Below are 27,649 nucleotides of genomic sequence, written 5' to 3' on the forward strand. Positions count from 1 at the left end.
GGGGCGTGGGCGCCTGGGGGGCACCTCACAGCTCTTCTCTCCCAGCCCAGCTCCCCCATTCCCCTCCAGGCGTGTTCTCCCAAACCCACAAATGGAGCAGCCCTCCGTGTCCCAGCAGCAGCGGCTGCAAAGCGCAGCTGGTAGGCATGAAACCATGCAGAAAGTCATACAAGGGCAAGAGCCAGCCTGAGTTTTACGGTGTTCTGCGTTCAGGAAGAAGACTGATATTTGTGCCGGCTGTCACCCCGAGCAGAGCTCCAGCAGCGACCACCAGAACCGAGCAGCTCCCCGGCTTGCCCGGGCTGGGCATGCTCCCGCTGTAACCACCCAGAGGCCGGTGTCAGTCCCCTGCCCCTCAGACCCCTCGGGCTTCCCCGGCGCGGAGGCGGAGCGGGCTGCGGGCGGCGCTGGGCGGCCGGGGCCGGGCCGGAAGGGGCGGGCGGGCGGCGGCGGCGGCTGTTGGCGGGGCGGTGCGGGCCCTGCGCTTCCTGCCGCTCGGCACCCACGGCGGCGGGCAGGGACCGCGCTCGGCGGCGCTCCCCGCGCCCGGCGTGAGTTGCGGAGGGAGCCGGGGGGGCACGGAGCCGGCGGGGCAGCCCCGTTGGGGGTGGGGGGGGGGGTTGGGGGTCTCCGGGCGGGAGTCCCCGGCTCGCGGGTGCCCGCGGGGTGCCGGGGGAAGGTAGCGGGGGAGCCGCGGCGTCCCGAGCCGCGCTGCTGCCCTCGGCCGGCCCCGCTGGTGCCCGGCTCGCGGCGTTGGGCGGTCGGGGGATTACGAAGGCGGTGCAGCCGCCGGCCTGCGGGCAGCCTCCGCCGCGTCTCGCAGCGCCTGCAGGGCTCCCCGGGCTGCCGGGCACCCGCAGCGGCACGGCCGCCTTCGGAGCCCCCCCTTGCAGCGGGCCGGAGGGGTTTCGGTGGGGTTGCACGCCGGGCTCCCGTCTGACCGTGTCAATTTTAAGGGTTTGTTTTCACCTTCTTGAAGTTAAGCTTGTCTCTTCAGCATGCTGTTTGCTTTGGTTTTGTTCGCTCGATTTTTGTTTTTAAGTTTTCCAGTCTCATGCTCTTCCCGAAGTTTCACCGGTTTCCCATTCCTCGCTCTGTTTCTGGACGGGAGGAAGCCTGTGCATGTCAGCATGGACACACAGCATCCTTCCGTGACCAAGAGAGGCTTACTGCTTTAAATAATGCTTTAATTAAATTTACTCCTAACTCAGTCATTAAAACTGAAATTGACGTGATGGGTGCCCTTTTAAAACGGGGATAATCTACACTAAAATCAGAATTTAGTGGATCAATAGGGAAGGGCTGTGCAGTTTGCAACTGTTATTCCTTTCAAAAAATAAGCACGTAGAGTGGAAGTGGCCAGCACCAGGCAGCATCGTTAATCTTTGCAGGTGTAGTCCCGGTATTAGCATCGCTTTTACCTCTGGGGCACACAGTTATCTTCAGTTTCCAGGCCCAAGTTTTATCTTGCATCGAATTCTGGCCCAGCAGTGCTGTGTTTTTTGTTAGCTGCCAGGCTGCCTTAGGTCTCGGCTGAATGCACCAGGGAGAGACCTCCTGCTTCTGATCGAGGCGTGAGAGGGAGTGCACCCAGTTCCTCGAGACACTTTGTCCTTTGGTGGAACAGCTTGAAGGATTGGGGAGGCAGACAGTTTGCTGACTTTGATCTGTGTGTTCCATTTGCCTAAAGAATCATTATGCAGCTGCGGTGAAATTACCTTTAATGATGATTATGTTTTCTGCTTTATTCTCTGCAATCTAGACATCGTTAATCTGGGCTGTGAATTTATAGCTGGGTAAGAGCTTGAAGGCATATGAGGATGTGGATGTGGTCAGTTCTGCTGTCCTAGAGTCAGACCGAAGAGGAAAGAAGACTCTTGCTTCACCTTTTTTTTTTCTTGTCTTGGATCAGGTCTTGAAGTGTAGGGTGAAGGTTTCTCTTCACGGTGCATGGACGGAAAGCCAATGCGCAGGTAAGATGAAAACCTATTGTCCTTCTCTTACCCCAGTACAGTAAATCATGTGAGTTGGTTTCAGAAGTGCCTACACCATAAAAGTTTTTTTTTTTTTTTTAAGACCTGGATAGGAGAATTAGAATATAAAGCATTTATCTTTAGTCCTTGCTTCTATGTATTTAGTTTTCAATATGCTTTGAGGAAAAGGGTATGGAAACAAGTTATAATTCTCTGTTCTCCTCTCCCCCTCCTCACTTACTATCATTTAAAATCCAGTATTTAATTACTTTTGTGTTATGATTGTGTGAAGTAAACTGCCTGGGAATAAAAATGAACTTGATTTCTAAGGGGTATTATTTTCCCCTTAACTAAAGGAGTTTAGCTCCTTTGATGGGGTGAGGTCTTGGGTGAAAAGGAGATTTCCTCTTCTAATTATGGATGCCAGCTGCCTCAGTTCTAATGAGCTGAAGATGCAGCTGAAGTTTAAGTCTGGGGTGTGCCTTGCTGTGGTTATGTCAGAAACATTATCTGTTATGTAGAAGGAAAAAAAATGTTCCAGTAATTAGCATGACGACAGGTTGGCAAACAAGATTGCTGGTTCTAGTTGCTGTTCACTATCAAATGTGCAATGACAAGTCTTAACAGCAGATATATTTCTGCATACAAGCTGTGTGGAAGCAAAGTGTCCTGAAGTTTTACACCTCCAAATGAAGTAAATGCAAATGCAAATTGCCTAGGCTGTCTGTACTCTAGGATGTTAAAAGTAGGGAGACTTTACGATAGATAATTCTGTAAATGTTAGTGTGAGAGAAGACAAGGAATGTTAACCATGCATGAACTCTCTATATAGAGTTTTTAGCTGTAGCATTTGCGGAAAATATTATTCTGACTTCTATATTGTAGAAGGAGGTAAGAAATAAATAATCATTTAAACTCTTGAGGAATGACACTGTTGTTTAATTAAATAAACCCCTCAAGCGTAACAAAAAAGACTGTGCTGCTGCTTCAGTTAAGCTAATGAGTAAACCTTGGGACATGATATGGGCATCACTGGGGCTATGTATTGTTTGATATTTTTGCCAAGATAAGAAATGTGGTTTTTAGACAGTGAGGATGTACATGTAACTCTATTGTGAGTTCCTTTTTACTCCGAGACAGATTAAGTAGTAGACCAGCTCCCTTCCATCTTTGTCTTCTGCAGCTGAGACTGTTTAAATCTTAACTAATGTAAAACCATATCTCTTCAGATTTTTCATGTTGTACTTCATTTATCAAAATCCTCTTGCAAAACAGCATGGAATTTGTGAATAGCTGGGCTTGTGTTCTTGTTTTCTCTCCTGTATTTTTGGGCTCCTAATGGGAAAATCGAGGTTGTAAATTTGTCTGCTGATTTCTACTTGTGACATTGAGGCGGAGAACAAAAGTGCCGAAGTTCAGAGGTATTCTGGGGGGTTATGGCCTTAGGTTTGGTATCACAGAAGTTCTGTCTGCCACTCAGGCCGGGGTAGTTCTGGTGTTGGGTAACAGCGCTGGGCTGAAGAAGGAGAGGTTTTCTCTTCTGATGCAGACCTTTCACTACCTTTTGTTTTCCCTCCCTCTGTGGCAAGCCAGTGCAGAGCATGGATGATGTGTTTGACAGACTTACGTGGGCATTATTTTTGAGCTAACCCTTCAGTGGATCACTGTGCCTGGATGCATTGTATTGCTGCAGTCTAGCCTGACAAGCATGGCTCTACAGCGGGCCGCGGACTTTGGTTCCTGAATATCCTTGTGTTGTAAGGGCCCCTGTGTGGATTGTTAAAATTTCTGTTTGTTGTTCTACTGCTTATTTTAGCAGAAAAGGATGAAAGCTTCCTGACTGGGTTTCAGGCTCCCAGATCTTCCTATGAAGTGCAGCTAAGCAGCTGGGGGGGAGCACTTGCTTTCATCCTTGTACTCAGGGCTCTGCAGCCATTTCAAACCACAAGCGAGAGTCGTGGCAGATACTGCAAGAGGAGGGGAGCCAGGCTTGGTCAGTATTTGTGTTAACAAGCATGGTGACTTGGTATCAAATGCGTACAGTGTCCAGGGGATGGGAAGCACAGTTTGAACAGAAAATGAATTGCAGCCACTACTGTCAGGACTGTGGTGGGGAGAATGCACTGATGTTCCAGCAGGATTTATCTTGCATCAGAAATGAAGCAGTAGATGGGGCAAGCTGCTCTTACTGTCAGGGAGTGGCAAGAGAAGTTTTTCTGCTGAAGGCAACGGCAAGGCAGAGGGGACCTCACCAAGAAGGGCATAGTCCCATGGTACCTGGGCAAGGAAGGCAGAGCAGATCTGGTGACCAAGAGTCCTGCAATCATCAGGCAAGTCTGTAGTGATGAGGAAGGGCTGGGGTAAAGCAGAAAGCCAGCCCAGGAGGTCAATGTCAGCGGGGTATGTGGTCAGGTGCTAATGTGCCTGTAACACAGTTCAGGCAAGGCACAAGGGCTGGAGCAGCTCCCAGGCCAAGTGGGAGACCTCCTGGCTCTTTCACCAAGCTCTTTTCCAGCAGCCTGCTTGCTCCCAGGTAACAACAACATTGTGTTGGAGCTGGCTTCAGTGCAGGCAGCCAAACCCTGCCAAGAAGGAGAGGTTGCAGAGCGTGGTGTTGTGCTTGGGGCCCTCATGCACTTGGGGAAATTAGCTGATTGCATGGGCAGAGCTCTTTTCCAAGACAAACTGCAAAAGGTTTAGGAGGGTTTTTGGAAGACTCAAGGAACAACCTCATCTTTCTGCACATCAGCATCCTCATTTTTGGTGAAACTGAGAGATTTCTGGGTTTGGACAGTGAAAATCAAACTAAGCAATGTAAATAGGGACGTGCACGCTGGATCACTGCTGCCCTCATTTTGAGTAATAAACCTGACTGCAATATTATTTTATATGTGCTTGTTTGCATAACAGCCCTGTTGAGAACATGTGCCTAAACCTTGCTGTCTAGGTAAGAAAAGAAGTCAGCAGTATTTTTACTAATAATTAGATTTCTAACTAATTCAGAGGTTTGTTTGCCGCAATTAGGCATTTCCATTTACTTAGTAGGCAGTGTTGTAGTAGACTGAAGGTCTTTGTCCTGGCAGTGCTGTAATAAATCTAGGAAACCTTTTCTTTGTGTATGCATAGAATTCACAGCTAGGCTTTGACAGAAATTGCTACTGCTTGGTTCATTATCTTAATTAGTTGATAAAATCCATTGCTACTGAAGTCCATAAGAACAATGTCTGATTTCAGTTGACTTTTTCAGCCTGTTACTTGTTCTGTTTCGTGGGTCTCTGTTTCATGTCAGCCTATTGTTTTTTTCAGAATTACATTAAAGCTTTCTTGTAATCTCATGCTAAAGCGGACGTAATCTTAAACCAAAAAAATGCAGGCCATTCTGACTTTTAAGTTAAGGAGCTCTGTGACAGTATCGGAAAGTATTTTTCTTTGATATTTTTGGAACTTTTGAAGAAGCTGCTGTGTGCTGTAAGGATGGATGTCTCATAGATGCCTATGTTAATGATTGAAGTTTTGGGAACTGGCATAGATGAATAAAATGGAGGTAGAGCAGTCTATTTATCTGACAGCGTGGCAGACTGTCTGCATTCCCATTTGTACTTTTCAGCAGTGTGCTACAAAAACCAATCCTTTGTCAGCCCTTTCTTAATCCCATTGTGTTTGCTGATTTCCCCAGCCCTGCATTTTGATGGAAGCTAATCCCAGAATATCTGCATAGCTGAGCAGGAATCTTTTATCCTTGCATACACGTTTCCTCTTCGGTCCTCAACTCTTCTTAATCACCCCAAGTATTCAGGAGCAGCTCTTAGCTTTGCGTGTGTAAGGGGGGGCAGCAGCTAGCCTAGCATGTGAGAATCAAGTGCTGCCTTATGTCTTTCACACCTCTAAGCTACTGAGTCATCGTTTCATTCTCTATGCATATATATGCATAATGCACACATAATGCAGTGAAATTATTATCCTTGTGGAGATGCATGCCGTTGGACGGTGTCCTTTTAATTCACACTTCTGTGCCTGTGTATAGCAGCAACCCACAGTGCTTAACATCAAGCATCTGGCTTGATCCAGTATGGAAATTCCCGAGTCCATTGATCACCAGCTTCTGCATTGCCCACAGATAAGTTATGGATGAATCAGAAGTGCTAATTTGCTTATTATTCTTTTTCCATCCATTCAGTTTTCTTTAATCATTAACCAGCACTTTCCTTCCCGAAGGAAGGAGGCTGGATACAATGGGCACACTCAGATAAACAATGCAGAAATTCCTGCAGTTCTTACTAAGCAGTTTCCTTTTCAGTTAGTTAACTGAGATATGTTCAGCAGTCAGATTTGGAGAGAAAAGCCTGTTCTGGCCTGGCACAGCAGGGCTAGGCCCAAATCTGGCCAGCTAAGCACCTGACATAAGCTGCTCCACCGTATTGTGCTGTCAGCGAAGAGTTTTGGGTGGCGGTGTTGACGGGGCACACTGTGATCCTCGTGGGGCCGTAGCCTTAACCCAGTCTCTTTTGCAGTTAGAATCAGTGCCAATCCAAAAAGCTCTCTGAGAGATGGTTTAGGGGTGTTTTTAGGGGGTTGCCTTTGTTTGAGGAAAGCCTGGTATGTTTTGGGGTATGGCGAAGGGGTCCTGCTCTCCTAAAGGAGGTCCTGTCACGGTCCTAGGCCGTGTCTTGTAATCTGTAGCTGTGTGAAATGGGTGTCAGTTTAAGGGGTGCTTGTTGTATGGTGAGATACTTTGACAGACAGCCTGGTTATGACAAACTGCCCAAAATTATTACGGCAGTAAGCTTCTCAATCAGGCCTTTTTCTTTTCTTTTTTTCCTTCTCCCAGGGGTTTGACACAGCTTTAAACCCCCAAAGCACAACAAAATCCATTTTGCTTGCTTAGCAAGAGAGAGACTCGGTACAGGAGGATTTTGTCCCCACCTTTCTCCATCCCTTGGTTGAGGGATTAAATTACTTATCCTGTGGCCTTTGCTGCTGAGGACTACGAAAGCAAGCCAATTAGGTAAATTAACCTTTAGCCAAGGTTTCTTGAGGTTTTTGTAGGGGTACTGTTGAACTTAGTTCTCTTTTGCTACTGTGAGGAGTGTTAAGCTGCATTGTTTGTGAGGAACTTTGAAAATGGTTGTCACCCCACAAGGTGAATTTGGGTTGTGGGGGACAAGAGCGGGTGGAGGAGAGTGAGAGGCAGGGTAACAGCAGGAGGATTTGTCAGAGGTGTCAAGAAAGGAGAACAGTGATGGATGGAAGAAAGATAGAGTAGGGATTAAAAACAAGAAATAAAAAAAAAAAAAAGCCAAGGCATTTAAGGTGCAGAGGCTGAGCAGGAGCAAGCAGCAAAACCCAGGGGGGAGACCCAGCTGGATCTGTGTAAGTAAGATAGGAGGAAGAGGTAATGGTCTGAAACATCTGAATCCGATGATCAAGGAGAGGGTGTGGGGGGAATGGGAAAACAGTCTAAGATACAAGTGAATAATTTGAACTGCTGCAAAGAGACTGGTTTACCTGTGGTTAAAAAACGCATTTGACATAATAATGAGAGGAAAGGATGTGAGTTATTTAATCCTTTCCTTCAAGCATGCTGCAAAATACATCGAGCAATGGCAGAGCGATCTCATTTTAACTCTTAGTATGAACAAAGTGAGGTAGTGTAGCTCCCAAATACCAGTGTACCAGAGAAGTTGGGAATGGATAAGATGTGTGTTGGCTCTTTCAGCGTACCTCCAGCAGCCTGTGCACTCCCTCAGAACTACCATTGTTCTGATGCTTTGCTCTGTATATTTTACCAGCTCCAAATGATGTTTTCTTTTGAAGTGGAAGAGGCGATAATTTCCCATATTTTCTTTATTTTCATAGCAGTTGATAGGTGCTGTTGCATCCTTTTTAGTAATTGCATGTGGGGCAGAAATAATGCTCTGAGCGTGCAAAATGATGTCTCAGTTAAGTGTGTGGCGCACTTAGTGTGCACTGATCTGCAAACTCAGGTTGCTGAAAACAGAGTTGGGTTTAATTCTTTTTGTTTATGGCTGAATTCAGTGCTAATGTGATAGTGAAGCCTGGGATGTTGGCAGACAGCTTGCAAAGTGAGGTATGAAATGTGTCAGCTTGGTTCATCCCTACAGAAGTGCAGGAGGGCTCGGGGCAATACTGCATTCCTGTTCCCTCCAGTTAGCATACAGGAGCTGTGTGGGGTGTCACCATTACAGACTGGGCACCAAGCATCATCTCTCAGCGCTGCTGCACAGAGGGATATTGCACTTCAACCACAGCAGAGCTGACATCTGCTTGGGGATGCGAGGGATGGAGGAGAGAGACCTGAAGTTATGTAAAGGAGAACAGCAAGTAGCTAGAACATTACACATGGAGCTAGCAGGATAGTATTTCTTACCTACTCTGTGCCAGAAACTTAGCTTGCACCTTCCCAAATGATTTCTCATCTCTAAAATTACCACCTAGACTTTTTTTTTTTTTTTTTTTGGTACGCTAATAGTTGAATACTCTGCTTTTGACTCTTCTTCTGATTGGCTTGATAATCCCAGTTGCCTTCTGCAGCTCCTAGTCTGCCATTCTTGGGAAGGATTGACCTTTGATGAAATGTGTCAGGGAAGGTGGATTGTGTCAGAAGCTCCCTTAATTTAAAAATAACAGAAGAGGTAATGATTAAATGGATAGTTTGTGAACCTGAAAGATCCTTGTAGTAGGCTTCAGGCCATTTTAAGTTACCCAAGTCTGCGTGACAGTTGAGCGTGGTTAGGTAACAGTGATGAGCGACCCTATAAAAAATGTAGGTAGGAGAGCAGAGAAGTTTGGTTAAATTATGTGACTGGAATTCTTTGCAGTGGAAATCCATCTCCAGCACTGACAAAACTCAAGTGAGAATGGGACAGTCAGATAATCTTCGTTGCTTTGAGTCACTGTCTCTGAAATGGGGATAATATTTCTCTACCACACAAGGCTCTTTTGAGGTTCAGTTAATAAATATGTATGTGTAGTTGGATGTTACAGCAGTGTGTCATAAAAAGCATATAAAATAGATATAAATATAAGCCTGAAGGTGGACATTTGTTTATTTCTAGGTATACTTTGGCTTGAGACTGCTTCTTTTAGCGCATGAGCATGTGTTTTCACATTCTCACATGGAGCTACAGGCAGTGCTGTTTTTGCACCCCCTAATTGGTGTGAGCGTTAAAGCTTTGCCTGGCAGTGATTGATGAGCTGCTGATGGTCCTTTCTCATGGCTTCCCTGCTGCAGGTGTACCAGTACTCGACCAGGAGAGACCGGAATGGACGTGACCAGCCGCTGCACACTCGGAGATCCCAACAAACTGCCGGAAGGGGTGCCACAGCCTGCGCGCATGCCCTACATCTCCGACAAGCACCCTCGACAAACTTTGGAGGTCATCAATCTTCTCCGGAAGCACCGGGAGTTGTGCGATGTGGTGCTGGTAGTCGGCGCTAAGAAGATCTACGCCCACAGGGTGATCCTGTCAGCCTGCAGCCCTTACTTCCGAGCCATGTTCACCGGGGAGCTGGCGGAGAGTCGGCAGACAGAAGTTGTGATCAGAGACATCGACGAAAGGGCCATGGAACTGCTCATTGACTTTGCCTACACCTCTCAGATCACTGTGGAAGAGGGAAATGTCCAGACCTTGTTGCCAGCTGCTTGCCTTCTCCAGCTGGCCGAGATCCAGGAGGCCTGCTGCGAGTTCCTTAAGAGACAGTTGGATCCTTCCAATTGCCTGGGCATCCGAGCTTTTGCCGATACTCACTCGTGTCGTGAACTGCTGAGGATTGCTGACAAGTTCACCCAGCACAACTTCCAGGAGGTAAGGAGCTCCTGTGCTGGAACCGTGGCTTGAAATGTGAGACCTTTGGGCAACTCTTATTTTATGCTTCTTTCCAAATTTTGCCATTTGGTCTGCTAATAGTGATCGGTGCTAGCTATTAGCTGGGGAAAGGAGAGGGAAGAGGTACCTGTAGGACTACTGTTATTGTGTGTGTGATCTGTGGCATTTTGTCCCCTGGAGTTCTGTGGTGAATGTGATACGGAAGGCAGGGCCACAGGCATCGCTGGTGTTTGGTGTTGCATCCGAGGTGGCTGCACAACTTTGTGCACAACATTGCACTCCCCTTTCAGAAGTCTTCAGGATTCTATGTGATTGGAGGGGTCTTAAAATAAGGACGATACATCAAAAAAAAAATAGTATTGAGTATAGGGATTGGATGTGGGTGTGTGTGGGGAGCATACAGCTGCCTCAGAGGAGTCTTCAACTCTCTTGCTGCAGCGGAAACAGAGTTTTGCATCTATTATTCAGCAGAATTTGTTTAAAAGTAATTTAACTGTGTTATTTTGTGGCTGACCTTTATAAACCAAATGATTTTTGCTTTGTTAATTCTTCACAGAAGATTTTTTTTAGGAGAAAAAGTCCCTGTCTCCCAGCTTAGGGAAGGATCAGCATAATGAAGGATTTCCTGAGAAGTACTAGGAAAAGAGTGAGTCTTTACTTAACTATTACACCCAGATGCAGAAAAGAGCTTGATGCCTCTAAGTGGTGTCTTGCCAGAGCCCTAATTGGAGGGGAAGGAATTTGGGTATGTTTTAGAAGTGGGTGCTCTCATCATGAAGGTCTGTCCCTCTGGTAGAGAGATTGATCTCCTGCCTTTTCCTGAAACCGTGCTCTTCTATCCCTTGGAGCAGATAGCCTGTTGTGGAGAAACCTTTTCTTTTCACCTGCTTCACAGGTAGATCCTTTACAAAGGCAGTAGGAACTCCGGAATTGAGTACTGATGCTAATTTAGTTTCCCCAGAGAAGTGGCAGTATGTGATTGATAGCAGCTTTCAGACTTTTTCTTTTCCTCCTGGAGGAAGCAGATTGGAATTGTATTAATTTCAGTCAGATAATACTTAAGAAAATTATGAGCAGAAGCAAACACAATTGAACTTGACTGTTGGGCACACTGAAGACAATACTTGATATCTAACTGTAGACACATGACATCAGCTTACTTTAAAAGTTGCAATTAAATATGGCTTTCCTAACCATAAAGACTGGAAAACAGAATTTGCTATTTAACATGAGAGGCTGTTTTTTCTGGAACTTGGTGATTTCCCAAAAAGCCCTACGTTTTATCTGACCATTTTATGTGCTCTATGCTTGCTCTGCATTTCTTTTCTTCTGCGTTTTTTTCGGGAGCAGGATGGTAACCAGATGGTTGTTTATTTTCAGTACTTGGTGGTTTTAATGGTTTGAGCAGTGCTCTTCTTATTATTACATGAGTAGGGCATGCTTACAAGCCTCTAAATAACTTCTTAACAGCATAACAATTTTGTATTTGAATGTTTTAGCATTAATACTTGCAGCTGGCTGTTAAGAGCTGCACGCTATGGGGTTCTTTTCTTTCGCAGTTTCTCAAAGATAGCTTCCTGTGTTTGTTTTCCCTGTGAAAGCACACACAGGCAAGTTTTGCACTCTAGAAAACACTCTCCTCCTCAAAGATAATGCAAATTATGATTGACTCAACTAAATCATGGCCTCTGGAAAACAACGGCTTAGATTAGTTTACTGTTTGGCCTGGGCAGGCTTTGGTGTCCCTTTCAGTACTCCAAGAGTTTTGCTGTTCTTCATCCCTAATGCTCCCCTCTTTCCTTTCAATTGTTTCTCTGCAGCCCGTGTTAACGGTGCTCCTTGTTGGGCTCATGTTTTGGCCTGGTTATTTTCCATCTGGAGAGTGGATTGGTGGTCCCTTATGTAAGCCAGTAACTTGGCTACTTAAGCATCCTCCACTGGAGGTAGAGAATGTTAGAAAATGTCGTCCTCTGCGGAGGCTGTGTGGTCATCGTTCTTCCAACCTGGCAAAAAGAAATATGAGATGGGAATTTCCTGAATGGCAATGTAAAATATTAAGCACTAGGCATCCGGCCAGCCCATGCAGTCACTTTGAATGCAGTCTGAATTGCTTTATGTCCTCTGCTGTGCTAACCTCTAGATCTATTAATTTTTATGTGTATTACTGCATTACATCATTAACTTCTTGGTGAAATGTTTTTCTAAGTTTTCTATTTCCATCAATTTAATATGTTGCCTAAAACCCCTAGTGAATCTTGTGTGTGTAATGTGAAATGGTTCTATTAACAGCTCCGCTGTGTGAGAACAGCCTTCATATTTTTTTGTTTGGTCTCTGACATCTGCACGAAGGGAGAAAATCCACGTAAGGCTGAACAGCTCGTACTTTGTATCAATAGACAAAAATTGCACTCCATATTATCTACTCTGACACTTATTCTATCTGTAAGTGCAGCAGTCAACATGAGTACTGTACGCTTTCCTGATTTTGTTCACATCTTGTAAGCAAGTCACTCAAATAGACCACTAATACTAGTCAGATAATTATTAGTGTCCTGATAATTAAGCCAAAGTAAGCCTAAGCATTTTAAATAATTAGTTTTACTATGTAAACTAGCAAGTTGCATGGCAGTAATAGCCTGGTTTGCAGAAGTGCTTACAGTACTTTTGAGTTCTGTAGGGCTGTTGATGCAGCTGGGTTTTCAGAGGGTGGAAGGGGTAGCCTGGATGACCGACCCTAACTCATAACTGTTATTTCCAGAGCCTCCATTTCCAGAGTCTGAGGCAGCACTTAAACTGTCAGGGTAAAATTAGGAGACAGGGAGACTGGAAAAATGCTGATACAGACATTTGTGAGCCACCCTGTTGGTAGGCTGAGGCTGAAGTGCGTGGGCCCACCTTGTGACTCTCACTGCCCCTGAAAGCCCACAGGATCCCAGAACAAAGTCTGGTGACTGATCTCATTGTTTTCTGTGTTCCTTTTTAACAGTATTTGTTGTTGCCAGTAACTGGGCAATTTCTGCACATTTATTCAGTGCTTTTAAGTCATTTCTTTAGGTAATTAAAAGAACTGTACATGTAATTGCTGTTGAGATAATGGTATCATTATGAGCATGGATTTTTCTTTCATTTATGCTGCAAATCATAGCATAAGTCGTGCAATTCTAATGTGGTTGCAAATTATAAAGACAAGCCAATATTTATCTTCTCTTACTGAATCTCTCGGATTACAGGCTACAGACTGGAAATGCTCATGGGGAAGTCGAACTAATGGTTATCAATCAAACCTTTTCTGCAGTTCTTTCCTTAGATTCTTGCAGCTTTCCCATCTACCTGGTACCTGTGCAGAAGACGCAGTGGTGTGCTAGCTCTGCAGCCTCCCGAGGTATTCTGCAGACAGGTGCACGTGTGCTCTGGGCTGTGCTGTGCGCGCCGTCCCCCAGCGGCAGCCAAGGTCTCCTGAGAAATCGGTCGCTGTCTTGGGTACCGAAGGAATTAACGTGTTTGCAGATTGTCAGTGGCTTGAATTTCACAAGGGATGAGTCCTTAGGAGGCTCTGATTCCCTCTTAAGTGCCTTTGGACTCACACGTCCTCTCTCTATATTTAAAACCAATGAAAGAGACAGGATCAAATGAATCCGTCTCCCTGTCCAGAAATATTTTCTGTTCTGCCGCGAATTGGCATTCAGGAAGATTTTCCATATTCTTTACAACGCCTCTGGTAACTTGTTTCTGAGACTTGCTTCTGTGTTCTGCTTTGGATTCCTTGTGAATAGATCTTTTCTATTTCTGATACTGCTTTTCAGTGAAGTATTTATCACCTGTGTAACCTTATTTTTACATGTGGTGAATGAGAAAGCTGATCTTAAAGAAAGGGTTTACTTTTCTTAAATTTTGAAACTTGGTCAGTATGTTCTGTGGTTTAACCCTTTAAAAGTGTCCTACTAAAAAATTGTGATACTTTTTCACTTGCATCTGTGTTGCTAGGGTCTGCATTTTGTACCATACAGCAAGCCCTTCGTGTGCTGATGTCAAGGCAGCGATGGATATTTGGTATTTCATTGGATCAGTCCATTGGGCTCTAATTCAAGCGGGCTGTCTGTCCTTTAGAGTTGCACCGAAGTGCTGGAGTGGTGAAAGGTTCTGGTGCTTTGGGCGCTGTCCTCATTTTTTTTGTTTCCTTTTCTATTTAACCAGGTAATGGAGAGCGAGGAGTTCATGCTGCTTCCTGCCAATCAGCTCATAGACATTATATCCAGTGACGAGTTAAATGTTCGTAGCGAAGAGCAGGTGTTCAACGCGGTGATGGCCTGGGTGAAATACAGCATTCAAGAAAGAAGACCCCAGCTGCCACAGGTAATGCTGAGCACAATAACATTTGAGACTGCTTTACCTAGGGGAAGAGTAATGAGGACTGATACGGCGGCGTAACACCAGCATGACAGTTCTGAACGCATGCAATGACACAGTAGTTCTCTCTGACTTCCACCTGTGTTAGAAGGCTTGCATTTTGCTTTCATCTAGGCTGAAAGATGCAGTGGCTAGACCTTTTAATAGGGGCTTTATTGAACCCTTTCCAGGTAGGACTTGCCAAACTAGATCATTCCAGTGGTCTGTCCAGACAAACCTGCCTGGATTGCTTTGAGTGTTGTACAAAAAAAAAAGTGGGTAAGAAAAAGCTTGCCTTCATTTGAGGTGCATCTTTAAGCTCTGCTATTTGATTTATGCCACAGCCCTCACGATCTTATACTGGAGCTTGTCAGAATGCTTTTGTTGAAATGCAGTGCTTCATCTAGGCCAAGCCATTTCAGAGAAGCACCCATTCTGACAAAGCTGTCAACTGGAAAGCCTCTGAAGTCCAAGGCTTTCTGATCAAAAGAAGTGAGAGTCTGTCTACCTCGGTGTTTTTACTTTGGAAATGCAGATACTAAATGCAACTTTATTTGGTGGAAAGCTTTTGAAAATTATTTAAAAGCAAACAAAAAACCATGCTATCCTCAAGCTAGCTCTTCTTAATGGTGCTAAACTGTGTGCCTTTTTAGGCCCTTCTGTCTGTACTTGTTTGTGCTTCTGAATTGTAAGCTGATATGAAAGGGATGTTATTTGTTATATGCAATACCACTCACGTTTAAGAGAGCTAAATTGTCGATAAAACTTCTAACTCATGTTTCAGGCGGATGTATTGACATCCGTATTTTTGTGAGCGTGTTCTCATCTGTTAATAAATCCATCGGATTGTCCCTTTTCAAAACATGATTGCCTGCCTTCTGCCTATCTAAATTCCTATTTGGAAAGGTGAAGGTGTACTGTAAGCTGAGCTATGTTAAACTCAAATGCTAGAGTTTGGATGTGTAAAGGACTGTGTATGTTTATTAGAGGAGCTATTAACTCTCTATCAAAAACTTGTTAGCCAATCTTTTTTTTTCCAATTTTGCTTCTCTTTACATCTGTGTGGGAATATGTGACTTATCTACAGTGATGTTCTGGTTTGTGTTGCAGGTCCTACAACACGTCCGTCTGCCACTGCTGAGTCCCAAGTTTCTTGTGGGTACAGTGGGCTCTGATCCTCTTATTAAGAGCGATGAGGAATGCCGGTAAATCTCCTTGCTAATTTACAGAATAGGATTGTGTTGTCTTTGAGTGCATTATTTACATCTGTTCTCTGAAGCTATTTATTTGTCAGTAGTAAATGGGTAATATCTCAGTTTCCTCTTTTGCAACTGGGAGGAGAAGAAATGCAAGACAGCATTTCCTATTTGCATAATAGTTGGTAGTGTGCCACAGAGGATTTTTTTTTTCTTTTAAAGTTTTCAGTGAAATAGCAGACTTTGAGTACACAGGTTGACTTTTGGTAAAATACCTTTCAGTGTATTGTTTTCCATTTCACATTTTTATTTCTGTAGTCATGGCTTTTCATTGCAGCTTGCCACTTACTTCCATGGTATTTATTCATAATCTCTTCATGACTTAAAGTAGTTTCTGTATGCAAAACATCTTGACTTTGATAACTGAATAGGACTCAGTGGTTAGAGTCTGCTGTTTTGTGCAATGCTAGTGCAAAGAAACTGTTGTTTCCTTCTCTTGTGGTATAAGTCTCACCTTTCTAGTTTTGCTGAATTCTGCATTATCTATAAAGCACGCAATTTTTCTTTTTGTGCTTAATGTGTAAAAGTTAAAGGGATAGGCTAAACTGTTCTCTTCCTGAAGTAAGCATTCATACTGGGGGAATTCCACGCTTTTAGAGGGAAGGAGGACTTTTTTTCTTTTTTGTTTTATTCAAGGGTTTGGAATATTAGGATTAGACCAGGTGACAAGTCATGAATGGATGGACAGTGTGAGCTGGCCAGAGCTCATGGAGAAAATATTCATCAGAAGGGTACTATCTCCATCTATTGGTCGTGTGTGTATTATGTATTTGTGTGCTTTTCAAGTCTTGTTTTGTTCCCAGGCAAAACCACTGATTTGTTAAGATTTAGCTTGAGGCAGACTGGGTTTTTCTTTTCTGTACAGTAAGCCTGACAAATCTCATCGTTTTTTAATCAGTCTTTATAGCTTGTAATATCTAATATTAAACTCCAGCCAAATATTGATACTGATCCACTTCTAAATGACTTGTAAGCAGTTGATGAGTATTTAGGTGACAGTGCGCGTTTTAACTAGAGCTATTCATGCACTTATGTGATTTGTGAATACCTGAAGTGTACAACTGTTGCTGGCTGCTCTTGCCATCAGCTTTGGTTTGTGCTTTTTCCTTAGACCTGTATCTCGTCAACTTTGGGAATTAATATTTTCCTGTGTTGCACAGGGATTTAGTGGATGAAGCCAAAAACTATCTCCTGCTGCCCCAAGAGAGGCCACTGATGCAAGGACCACGAACCAGACCACGCAAACCCATCCGCTGTGGAGAAGTACTCTTTGCAGGTGTGTACAACTCCTGCTGGCTTAAGTCAGGAGATTCAAGTCTGTGTTTATTATTTTTTTTTCTGGTGATAGTGTTCCTGTAAGCCTAATCTTTTCCACATTTTTCTGAAATGACCTGTGTGTTAATATCTGGAGGTTTGAGTTAACTTACACTTTCTGGCTCACATTATCTTTTTGGTGGTGTTAATGCCACAGTACTCCCAAACTTTGTCATTTTCAAGATTTACATTGTCTTCCAATTATAATCCTCAAAATGAGGAACTCTGAGAGATGTGGCTACTGGATTAAGGCTGACAAAGTCCAGAGGGATCATTTGTATGAGGCACATGTACGATATGTGAGCTCGGTGCATTGTTGTGACACTGTTTCTTGTGTTTGGTTCCTGCAGTGGGGGGCTGGTGCAGTGGGGATGCAATTTCCAGTGTGGAGCGGTATGACCCTCAGACCAACGAGTGGCGGATGGTGGCTTCCATGAGCAAAAGACGCTGTGGCGTTGGAGTCAGTGTTCTGGATGACCTCCTCTACGCAGTGGGAGGCCACGATGGTTCCTCTTATCTTAACAGTGTGGAAAGGTAGGTCTTCGTAAGGCCCATATGCAAAATATTAGTTCTGAATATTTAAACTTGGGTGCAGCCTTTTAAAAAATGGTTCGGTTTTGTGAGCTGCGTTCTTTTTCTGCTGAGAACCTGAAATTTATATTATGTTACCTGCATGGATACCTCTTCAATATAGTGTTGGTTTACTGCTGAACTAGGTCTTCACGTGTAGCAGCTTGTCACGTTATCCCCAACTTAATGAGAGAAGATGTAGCCTTTCCTATAAGGAAGGAATAGGCAGGAGGTGGGTCTGGCTGTAATTGGGAGCAGTGATGATCCTGGTTAACCTTCTTTGCATTTGCTGGTTTGTTTTTAGCATTGTTGAGGAAGGTGAGGTTACAGTATGCATAGCTTCAGTGCTGAGGGAAAGCATCCTGGAATTTCATTGTGGGTTGGTAACTACAGAATTAAGGAACCTTGCAAACACAGGAGGAGGAAAATAGGTCAGTTTTAGACCTGTGGAAGACGAGTCAAACAAGCTGTGTCAAGCTTCCTGTTACTGGGAGCAGCATACGGCAGTCTGCATGGCTAAAAGCCCCATGACTCAAGCGCTCCTAGCACTCTGTGTCTTCTCTTTAACAAATCCAATGAGCTATACAAATATGTCATTCCTCCCCTTCTTTCCACATCTCTTTGCGTACTCCTGGGTTCCCAAATCATGACCCTAGTGTTACGTCTCCAATGTTCTGCACTATATTTTCTTGTCTCTGGGTTCCCAAGTCCACCTGGTTCCTTCATCTTTATCTAGAAGTGCAGGTATCACTCAGTGCTAGCTGAGTTCTTGTGTGACCTGCAGAGAACATCCAGCAGAGCAACTCTGCCTGCCGCTCTCTGCACAAGTGTAAGTTACCACGTCAGCCAGTCCCTGGTAACCTGCTCTCTTACGAGTCTGAACCTTTAATCTTCAGTTTGAATCATCCAAGCTGCAGTTTGAACATCCCTGGGATAACATGTATTGGATGCGTTACATCATTCTAGGACACTTATCCAACTTATAAATAGTTGCGGTGCAGTTCAAGCTCAAGACAGGCAAACTTTACTGCCTCCGTAGTTCCCAAGCATGGGGGAGTCTGAAGCATCCTAGACAAACAACTTGTCCTGTTTGGTGTTTTTCTAGATATGATCCGAAGACCAATCAGTGGAGCAGTGACGTGGCTCCCACCAGCACCTGCAGGACCAGTGTTGGAGTAGCGGTTCTTGGGGGCTACCTCTATGCTGTGGGTGGCCAGGATGGTGTCTCTTGTCTCAACATTGTGGAAAGGTACTTAATTTTAAAAGTGGGGCGCAAGGAGAAGTGGGTCTCTTAGCAGGTGCAGATCAACTTCAGAGAAGGTAAATGTTCAAATCTCATGGGGATTTTTCTTTGGAGAGTATAAGATGAGTCTTCCTGCCCCTTTTGCGAAGATGTTGATGCTTTGCTGAGCTCTGATGTTTATTTTTCTGCCAGGTATGATCCCAAAGAAAACAAATGGACTCGAGTGGCTTCCATGAGCACCAGGCGCCTGGGAGTTGCAGTGGCTGTCCTAGGGGGCTTCCTCTATGCAGTGGGAGGCTCTGATGGAACTTCTCCTCTCAATACTGGTATGCCTTTTGCTGTCCCTCACTGCAGTCAGAGCTTCTCATGGTCCTGTTTGTTGTCCTTAATGTCTTCAGGTAGCAGCTGAATATCATGGTGGTCATTTGCTGTGTGTTTTCTCCTTCACGTGTGGTTTTGCTATATTATTATTCACTCTCTGGACTTGTGAACCCCTATTACTTGATTGTGTGTGGTGTTTTTGTTTCTTGATGCTGCATTTGGCAGTGTCTCCTGAATACAATACTTTATTCGTTTGCATAACAGTTGCAAGCGCATCTTTTTTTTCCCCCCTACAACAGCCCTTCCCCAGCAGGGAAAGTACCAAAGGTCAAACTACTGCAAGATGCCAATGCAGATCATTTTCTAGCACTGCCAGCTTCTTCTTGAGTGAAGATGCTTTATGTGATTGACTGTGTGGGATTGGAGACAGGAGAGAGAATAGCAACCTTTTTAGGGAAGTGAAGCATTAGAGTGACAGAACAAACTGGTACATTATATCTTTGCTGTGTGGAAACTGCAGTGTCTTTACAGATAGAGCAATACCACTGCTTGCCAACCCTGTTGTCCAAAGATATGTCATTTCCTCTGCAGTGGAACGATACAATCCCCAGGAGAACCGCTGGCATACGATTGCACCCATGGGGACTAGAAGGAAGCACCTGGGCTGTGCGGTGTACCAAGACATGATATATGCTGTGGGAGGCAGAGATGATACGACAGAGCTCAGTAGTGCTGAGAGATACAACCCTCGAACAAACCAGTGGTCTCCTGTTGTGGCCATGACATCCCGCCGGAGTGGAGTGAGTTTGGCTTGGTTTGCTTGCTTATAATGTACATAATGTGCTAAGAGCATGGGATAGAGCATCATCTTCTGAGATTTTCCTCTTGCTTCCTCTGTACTTTCACCTCTATTCTTCCGTGAGGGAAATGTTTGCAAAGAGGCAAAGCAACTTAAGACCTGAGAGTGAAGGGGTAGTCGTGTCATGGCATAGACGGCTGCTTAACATGCCTGAAGATGGGGACATCCAGTTGTTTGAAGGTCTTCTTTAGTAGTTTTGGTCCATTATACTGACTGAGGAAACAGAGGAGTTCTTTAGTTTCTTAATTAGTGAAGTAGCCATATGTGGTATGGTGATACCATTAGAGAACACTGTCCAAATTAGTACCTGGGTCTCATCCGGCAATGCATTTTGGATGAATTAGGAGGTCAGCAAACCTGTCTGCCCAGAAGAAAGAGCTGGAAAACTGGGCAATTGTATTTAGATACGACATTCTTGCTAAGCCTTTTTTCATTGCCTTTATGCGTGTGGGAACAGGATTTTTGGGCTTTCACTTAAAATGTTGCTTCTCTTCACTGAATCATGTGGTTATAGGAAGTGACAGCATGTTTTCATCAACTGCTAATCTTCCTGCTTTTAGTAGGCATCTGAACAAAAGATTAACGCAGTGTTTTAAGTAGTCATCTTGCTTGGGCAGATGCAAGTGTTATGAATATTTATCGCTGGATACTGGATTATATAGTAAAGCATGGATTAATTCTCTGTGTTAGTATTTCAGTGTCTGGTGAGGCAAGTGTGAATCATAACTTGCTCAAGTACTGGTTTTGGGGACAATGTATATTTCCTTCCTCAAAGCTTATAGTACGCTGTTCAGCACTGTCCCTCTTAGTCACTCATTAAGGGTTATTTTGTTATGAGTTTATTCTATATTTGCTTTGCGTAGAAATTGCTCAACGGATGCTGTTGTATCTGCAGCCCTCCTGAGTTTGCTCTAACTTCCTCTGAGGCAAAATAATGACTATTTTACATTGTGTTGTCGTTGTCATCTCTGTACCACAATGTTTTCAATAGAGGGGATCTTCTTAAACCATAGAACTGTTTGAGATTTTGGTGATTTTGCGCTTCTTTAGAAAGATAGGCTGGAGACCAAGGTGCTTACAGACGGTCCAAACCACAGCTGAAAAGGAGAAGGCCAGGGCTTACGTATGGTTCTGTCACAGTTTAAGCAAGCACTCCAGGCTGTAGGCTGGTAGATATTCTGGTGTGTGTGTGTTCTCTTGTCAAGAAGTTCCATCCAGGACATGATGTGTTTTGGCTGGTAAAGGCTTAGGGCCTGATGTGTCTGTAACCATTCAGGCAGTTCCAGTTCTTGTAGCTGGTAATACAGGGAACCTTCTCAGAGAAAAAGGAGACTTTCTCTGTTTTCAGACGTATATTTACCTCTTAATGTCTTGCTATTTTAAACCCAGTACTTGGACTGTGTAGCATCCTGTATCAGTATGTTCTAGCTAGATGCATTCTTGGCTATTTTGTTTGTCCTCTTTTCCCCAAAAATTCTCTACCGTAGACTGACTTTCCCCAAAAATGGTTACTAAACTCTTTTATTAATACTTGTTTTAACCATTCGTTTCAGGATATACATTGAGGAACACGTCTTCTCAGTACGTCCCAGCTAAACAGCGACTATCTGTGATGGTTGTTTTGCAGGTTGGCCTTGCAGTGGTGAATGGACAGCTAATGGCAGTGGGGGGTTTTGATGGCACAACGTACTTGAAGACCATTGAGGTGTTTGATCCAGATGCAAACACGTGGAGGTAACTAAGTTTGTGAAACAATCAAATGGCAGTCTCCAGCTATAGGTGCTGCCACCCAGCTGGAACTGTCCTAGGCAAATTAGAAAAATGACATACACCATCATGAGGAACTTGGTGCAGTAACCAGAATAAGTTTCATGCTGTAGCTTGTTAGTTTGCATGAAACTGTAAGGAAGAGGGTTGTATTTAAAAAAAAAAAAAAAAAAGTGAAGGCACAGGAATTTCTTTCAGCTGTTGCTACCACATAATTCCAGAAATGCAGTCTAAGGCTTAGAAATCCCCATATACAAGGGGCACTTGCTGCTCACACTAACCTTGTGGCAGGCTTGTATCTCTGTCACTGGTGCCTGACTGTGAAATCCTTCTATGACAATATGACTTCTCCATTTAAATATGGATGGAAGTTGAACAGTTTTAATATCCTGATGTCATTTACCTACTGCAATCCCCATGTGCATAACTATAGGAGTAAGGGGCAGTTGAGAAACATTTTCTTGCAAATTTCTGCTTGAACTCCAGCCATTAAGTCCATTTTAGGTGAAGTGGGAGTGAGTTCTGCCTATTTTTCTTCCCACCCTGGTATTGCAAAGGGTAACTAACGCTGAATGAGTAAAGTCTCATTGCATCTTTTTTCAGGTTGGAAAGCCATGTATAGGTAGGTAATTGAGACCCAGACTAAAGCTGTTTAGCAGGCTTGCTAGGTAAAATGTCATACCAAAACCTAATTTGTTTTTAAATGCTGCTTTTGAATTTATAAAAATGAACCACGCCGAAAGAGATATGCCCCTTCTGTTTATTTTGGGCTGCGCCTCTTCTGCTTCCAAAAACAAGCTTGCCCTTAGCAGAACGAGCTCACAGTCATGGTGTAGAACTCAGCCTACTCATTTTTGGCTATCAAGCTGAGGCTCTGATTTCCAAATCTGTCTGGAGGAGCTGAAATGGAATACTTTGAGCATATGATGTTCTTCCCCTTTAAATCTGGAAGGCAGCAATTAGAATTTTGTCTGATTTATGAGATGAGAGAAAATTATGAAATTGCTGGTTTGTATTTCCCATTTGTCTTCTATTCATAACCACGCTTGAAAGCAATTACCTGTATGTTTATTCCCAAATCTGATTAGTATAAAGTTTCAATCTCCTATCTGTATTCTTGTTGCTTTAGTAATCTGGAAGGGTGTAGGGAGAGGAATAGAAATTAATGTCCTTATTCCTTCTGGTATAATAATACTAGTAAATTAATCCTTTTCTGAGACAAGCTGTCATGAGAAGCAGTGGAGACCCTTCCCTTTGTTTGCTGAGCTATGGTCAATGCTTTATGAACTGCTGAGGAAAAAACAGCTGAATAGAAAGTAGTACTTACTTCATATTCCTTAGCTGCATTGTTTCAGCTACTTCCAGTGACCGTAACCATAACATATATTGAATTAAGAGTTACTGTCTGGGCTGGCTTCCACAGAAGCTTAGGAGGTTGTTCAAGGTAATAGCTTGTGGGCTTTTCCCCCTCACTTATGTCGATGTAGCTGATCAACATCTGGTCATCTTTCTTTTCTTTGCTGAACTTCTTGCTCTGAGAAGGTTTTTAGTGTGTGTGTGTAGCCTGATGAGAAATTCTTGTGATACAATTTGTTAATCCCAAATGGTATCAGTTGGTTGAAGAACTCCTATTTCTGCCAGTAGACTTCAGTGGCACAGAAGTATGCAGCTGAAGTGAGTAGGATACTGGAGTCTATAGGGATCAGATTTCCATATGAAATGCAGGCACCGTTTCAGTAGCATATCTTGGAGAAGCAGATGGCGCTTGGGATGTGTTATATCTTGGTCAGATCAGCTGAATTTAGGATATTAGAAATGTAAGAGAAATGACTTGAATTATAAGTGACAAACCCTCTCCTTGATCCAGTGCTATCCAAAACGTTAGCCCAAGGTCAGCTACAGCCTGTAAGTTGTTTTTTTTAATCTTGCACACAACAAGACAGGGAGAAAGCAAGTGATTACTCAAGTAACAGAAAACTATCGTGTCAAGACAAGAAGCAATTTCTCTTTTGAGAGAAAGGCATAAGCAAATAGAAGCGTTTACCTTGGAAGTACATAAAAAGCCTGCTGCCCTGCTACTTGTCACGATCTGCTGTAACCAGAGGTTATCAGTGGGGTAACTGTGGTTTCAAAGGCTGGTTCAGTCTTTCCCGTGGTAGCTCCATGAAGGAGCTGAAGCAGTGTGCTCACGGAAGCCTTGTCTTTGCAGGTTGTATGGTGGGATGAACTATCGGCGGCTGGGAGGAGGAGTAGGTGTTATCAAAATGACACACTGTGAATCTCATATATGGTAAGCATCGAGAGGGAAGGAGACCCCTAGCTTCTCGTTTCTAGAAAAACTGAAGAGACTTGTTGACACTGGACCTCTTTGCAGCTCTAGTATGAACGGTCTAGACCCGATGTAACTCTTTCTTATGGAACTATAAAAATGACTTCTGTCAGAGTGTGCCCAATGGGAGACCACGTTGTCAGACTCCAGGGAACCACTGGACAAAAGTAGAAGTGTTGCTTATGTCTGTATTTTTTCTAAATAGTCTACAATTTTGAATAAATCAAACTGTAAATGTCACTATAGTGTAAGTAATACTGATGTAAAGACTACAAGCTATAATGGGAGTCTGGCAAGGAAGAGAGTTTCCTGCCTTCCCTCCTGCTGTGAGCAGTGGATGTGGCAGCTGTGTGGTGGGCGAAAGAGGAAAGTAATACGGAAAACATTGCTTTTGCCTTATTTACAGAGAGCTTCAAAAAAAAAAAAAGTACTTGACCTGCAAGGTGCCACCTTTGCACAGAAGCTTTCCTGTGCTCAGAGTATATTTATTTTTTCATTTAATTTGTATCATGTATTTTCTTTGTATCGCTCACAGCGATGATTCCAGCTTTTTATATACATATATATGTGTGCATATATGTATGTATTTTATATATATGTATATGTGCATGTGCGATTTGAGTTTTGACGGGTTGATGGTTAGGGCAGGGCTATGTCCTGCAAGCTATTGTGGTTCCAACCCTTGTGGTATGTGTTAGGGTCTCTTAGAGTACAGGAGAGGTATGAAGATGGGTGCCCTGAGTATCTTTTCAGTCTTGCTAGAGGCAAGAAGTAGAACTGGAACTCTCATCTATCGACTGAATCAGTGAGATGCCCCAAAAGAGAGTGAAAAGGATTTCAGACAATGCCTTTTTAGTGTACAGTGTGTGGTACAGAAGTTCAGCTTTTGTCTCTCAACGCCCCTGTATATGAACCTAGAAACAACTAGTTGTTGCTTACTTAGAAAAATCTTTCTCACGTTGCCTACTAGATATCACTTTTTGTCTGAAGCTGGTATGCAGGTGTCATCTGTTAATTCTTACTAGCCTAGATCAACACTCCTCAGATTCTTGCTGGAGTGGCAGACCCGCAGTCAGTGCCTGCTGTGAAAAATGCTTAGACTAGCATCACCTTAGCTGCCCTCCTGCCTCTTGTCTGTCTTCAGAATTCCTGTTGTAAAACACTGACTGTGACGGGATGGTAACCTCCCTCTTAGTGATTTTTATGTACTTTCTGTGGGCTGGTTTTGAGCAGGGAAAGGTCTGAGACTCATTTAAGAGTTTGGAGGGGAAGGACTGTTTGCTGGCACTGTAACTTGTCATGTTTTGGTGAGTGCAGAGGTACCCAGGGGTGGGGAGAGAGGAAAGAGGAACTCTAGACTCAAAGGTTCTGATACATTTGTACTGTAATTTCTATCTAGTATGAAAGAAAGACCTGTTGCACCTGATGTAACTTTGGACCTTACTAAATCTGATTTTAAAAGAGTAAGAGGACAGGACTGTAAATTCTTGAGATGAAAAAGGCAGTGCTGATATCTTAAGTTCTTTAACTTCATAGTTTGATTCATGTAACTCAGCATTTTAATGTGCTTGAATATAGTAAAAATTACACTACAGTAATAAATGGGTCATTAAAAGTTTTTAAAAAGCCCCCTTTCCCCTCAAGGTTGATATTGTGTTTACATATGAAAATCATTTGCACCTTTACAAGGAAAACAAGTATTCTGTAAACAAATGTTTACATTTATCATTTATGCTTTTTTCTAGCATGAGTAACTTGTATAAATAGTGCTATCTTAATAAATTTCTTCTATGCTGTTTTTCGCTTGTTCCTTTGGTTGAAAGCAGTGGTTCTGTATAGTTTGTATACATACGGTGGATATAGATGCTATTTTTTTTCCAGGTACCAGTCAAAGTAAAACTGGCTTAAAAACTCTGCTGTTTGGTGTTAACCTCAATTCCTTGGAAGCACATGATTCAGAACCAACTTTTTGCTGGAAGAAAGCATCTGCAATATCTTCCTAAATCTAGCTTTGACTTAACTGCAGTTACGTATTCCAATTTGTGGATAAGCGCGTAAAAAGGAGGAAGTAGCCCTTCATTCCAGCAGTGTCCTACAGGAAGGCTGTAGCAGATACTGAACATGCTTAGCAAAGCAGCAAATTTAGGGAAGTACCAGTCTTGAGAGCAGAGTACTCACAGGGAATTCTCACAGGTTTTATATGCTCTTTGTTTGTGTTCTTAACCTATTCCTTGTTTTAAGGCGGCTACACTGAATTTAGAAGTTTAGAAACTGATTATGCAAAGCTGCTGGAAAGAGCTGAGCATTAGATCTAAAATTGACCCCTGGGAGTAACAGCCTTTTTTTTTTTCAAATCAAATACAGCTGCCAGTTTGTGTCAGACCACCTATTTCTGCTTACCTAGTGTTCCTCTGAATCAATATAGCAAATTTTTGTCTAAGATGGTTCCTGAAAGGAAATCAGAACTGGTAGTTTTTAATAGCTGCTAGAAGCTTCAGAAGATGGCTCAATTACTTCTAACAGGGTAAGCATCATTGCTTTACAAGCAAAAATAATCCATCTTCAATTAGTAAACATAAAAACTAAAAGCAAGTGCATGATTCCTTTTCCTAACTGTAATAGGAGACTAAAGGCTCCTTTATTAGAAGTAGATTAGGAACTAGGCGTGCAATTATGTTGTGTTAGGCAGCTATTCATGTTTGCATGGCTGGTTCCTCTCAATCTTGCTGGGGAGAGTGAAGAATGTACTAGCCGCTTTTAGTGAGAGTTGATGAATGATGCCAAAAGTTGTGATTTGGTAAAGAAAGGAAAACTTACATCACTGTTTAAGGGGAAGGTTGCAACGCGTGCTCAGCTGTTTAGACCTTAGAGATGTTACATAAGTGAAGTTATGAGCAAATTCTATAAGAAACTAGACTTTCAGCTTTGCTCGCAGATTTATTTAAGAGGTAACAATGAGTAGTTTAGTCAGGTAAAAAATAATTTAGAGATTAGCAAAAGACAAGTACATGTTTAGCTATAGCTATTCTCTCCCACTGGCTAAAAAATGGCAATGTTTATGTAGTACTGTAATATTAATCATAGTATTTAGGATGTACTTCTACTTCCTTTCTGCTCATTTAAGCTGTAACCAGCCTCTATGCACTAGCTTTCTGAACTGCCACCTACAGTAGGGAAGAGATCCAGTATAAAGTTCTGTGGTCTACAAGATTACATCAGGTAAAGCATCGTAAAGCTCTAGTTTACAGACAGATCTCAAGTTCCCCTATATTAACTCATCTCTGAGGACCCCCAGTGCTGGAAACGAGGCAGTTGTCAGTCATGCTTTTCACCTTAGCCCACCTGGGGAATAGATGAACACTTTGACTATTACCAACTGGCCTTAGTTTCTAGAAAGTTAGAAACCTGGATTTTTCTGCCATAGACTGCAGAACATGCATCCCTTTCTCAGGTGTGCCTGACTGTGCATTTAGACTTCAGCCCAACAGTACCACAGTATAGCTAATATCTGTATAGCTAGGCTTGTCAACTTCAGTGAAAACCAAATTGCTAACAGCAGCAAACACACACCTGTCAGTAAGTTGCATCCAAGAATTCGCAAAGTTTTACCTCATAGCCCCCAGCAAATAACACTATATACAACTGAATACAGTAACTGTAACAGAAGGGTGCTTAAGAAGCTACTGTAGTCCTTCAGGGCAAAATGTCTGCTTTTCTTTGTGCATGATGTTAAATTTTAGCTAGTTACGGATCTCAGTGCAGAAGTTACAGTTCCAATTTGAAC

At 43.3% G+C, this 27,649-nt stretch overlaps 1 protein-coding gene across 1 annotated transcript; it reads left to right on the forward strand.

Annotated features, from left to right (window-relative positions):
• The first annotated feature begins 423 nt into the window (after nt 1-423).
• Nucleotides 424-25,661, forward strand: KLHL20 (kelch like family member 20). Its single transcript, XM_035537392.2, has 12 exons — nt 424-551; nt 1,913-1,973; nt 9,226-9,799; nt 14,015-14,173; nt 15,317-15,411; nt 16,623-16,738; nt 17,127-17,310; nt 18,452-18,595; nt 18,782-18,915; nt 19,502-19,710; nt 21,397-21,503; nt 23,746-25,661. Exons 2-12 carry the CDS (start codon nt 1,951-1,953, stop codon nt 23,828-23,830), a joined length of 1,830 nt encoding a protein of 609 aa, XP_035393285.1. The 5' UTR covers nt 424-551; nt 1,913-1,950; the 3' UTR covers nt 23,831-25,661.
• The last annotated feature ends 1,988 nt before the right edge of the window (nt 25,662-27,649 follow it).

This window comes from Cygnus atratus, chromosome 8 (genome assembly GCF_013377495.2).
Source record: "Cygnus atratus isolate AKBS03 ecotype Queensland, Australia chromosome 8, CAtr_DNAZoo_HiC_assembly, whole genome shotgun sequence".
Taxonomy (NCBI): domain Eukaryota; kingdom Metazoa; phylum Chordata; class Aves; order Anseriformes; family Anatidae; genus Cygnus; species Cygnus atratus.

Bases quoted from the DNA above. Each gene is read 5' to 3' on its own strand.
- KLHL20 (XM_035537392.2), top strand. From the start codon at position 1,951: ATGGACGGAAAGCCAATGCGCAG. The intron at 15,412-16,622 runs GTAAATCTCCTT...TGTGTTGCACAG, and splicing joins AAGAGCGATGAGGAATGCCG to GGATTTAGTGGATGAAGCCA. The intron at 18,596-18,781 runs GTACTTAATTTT...TTTTTCTGCCAG, and splicing joins TGTCTCAACATTGTGGAAAG to GTATGATCCCAAAGAAAACA.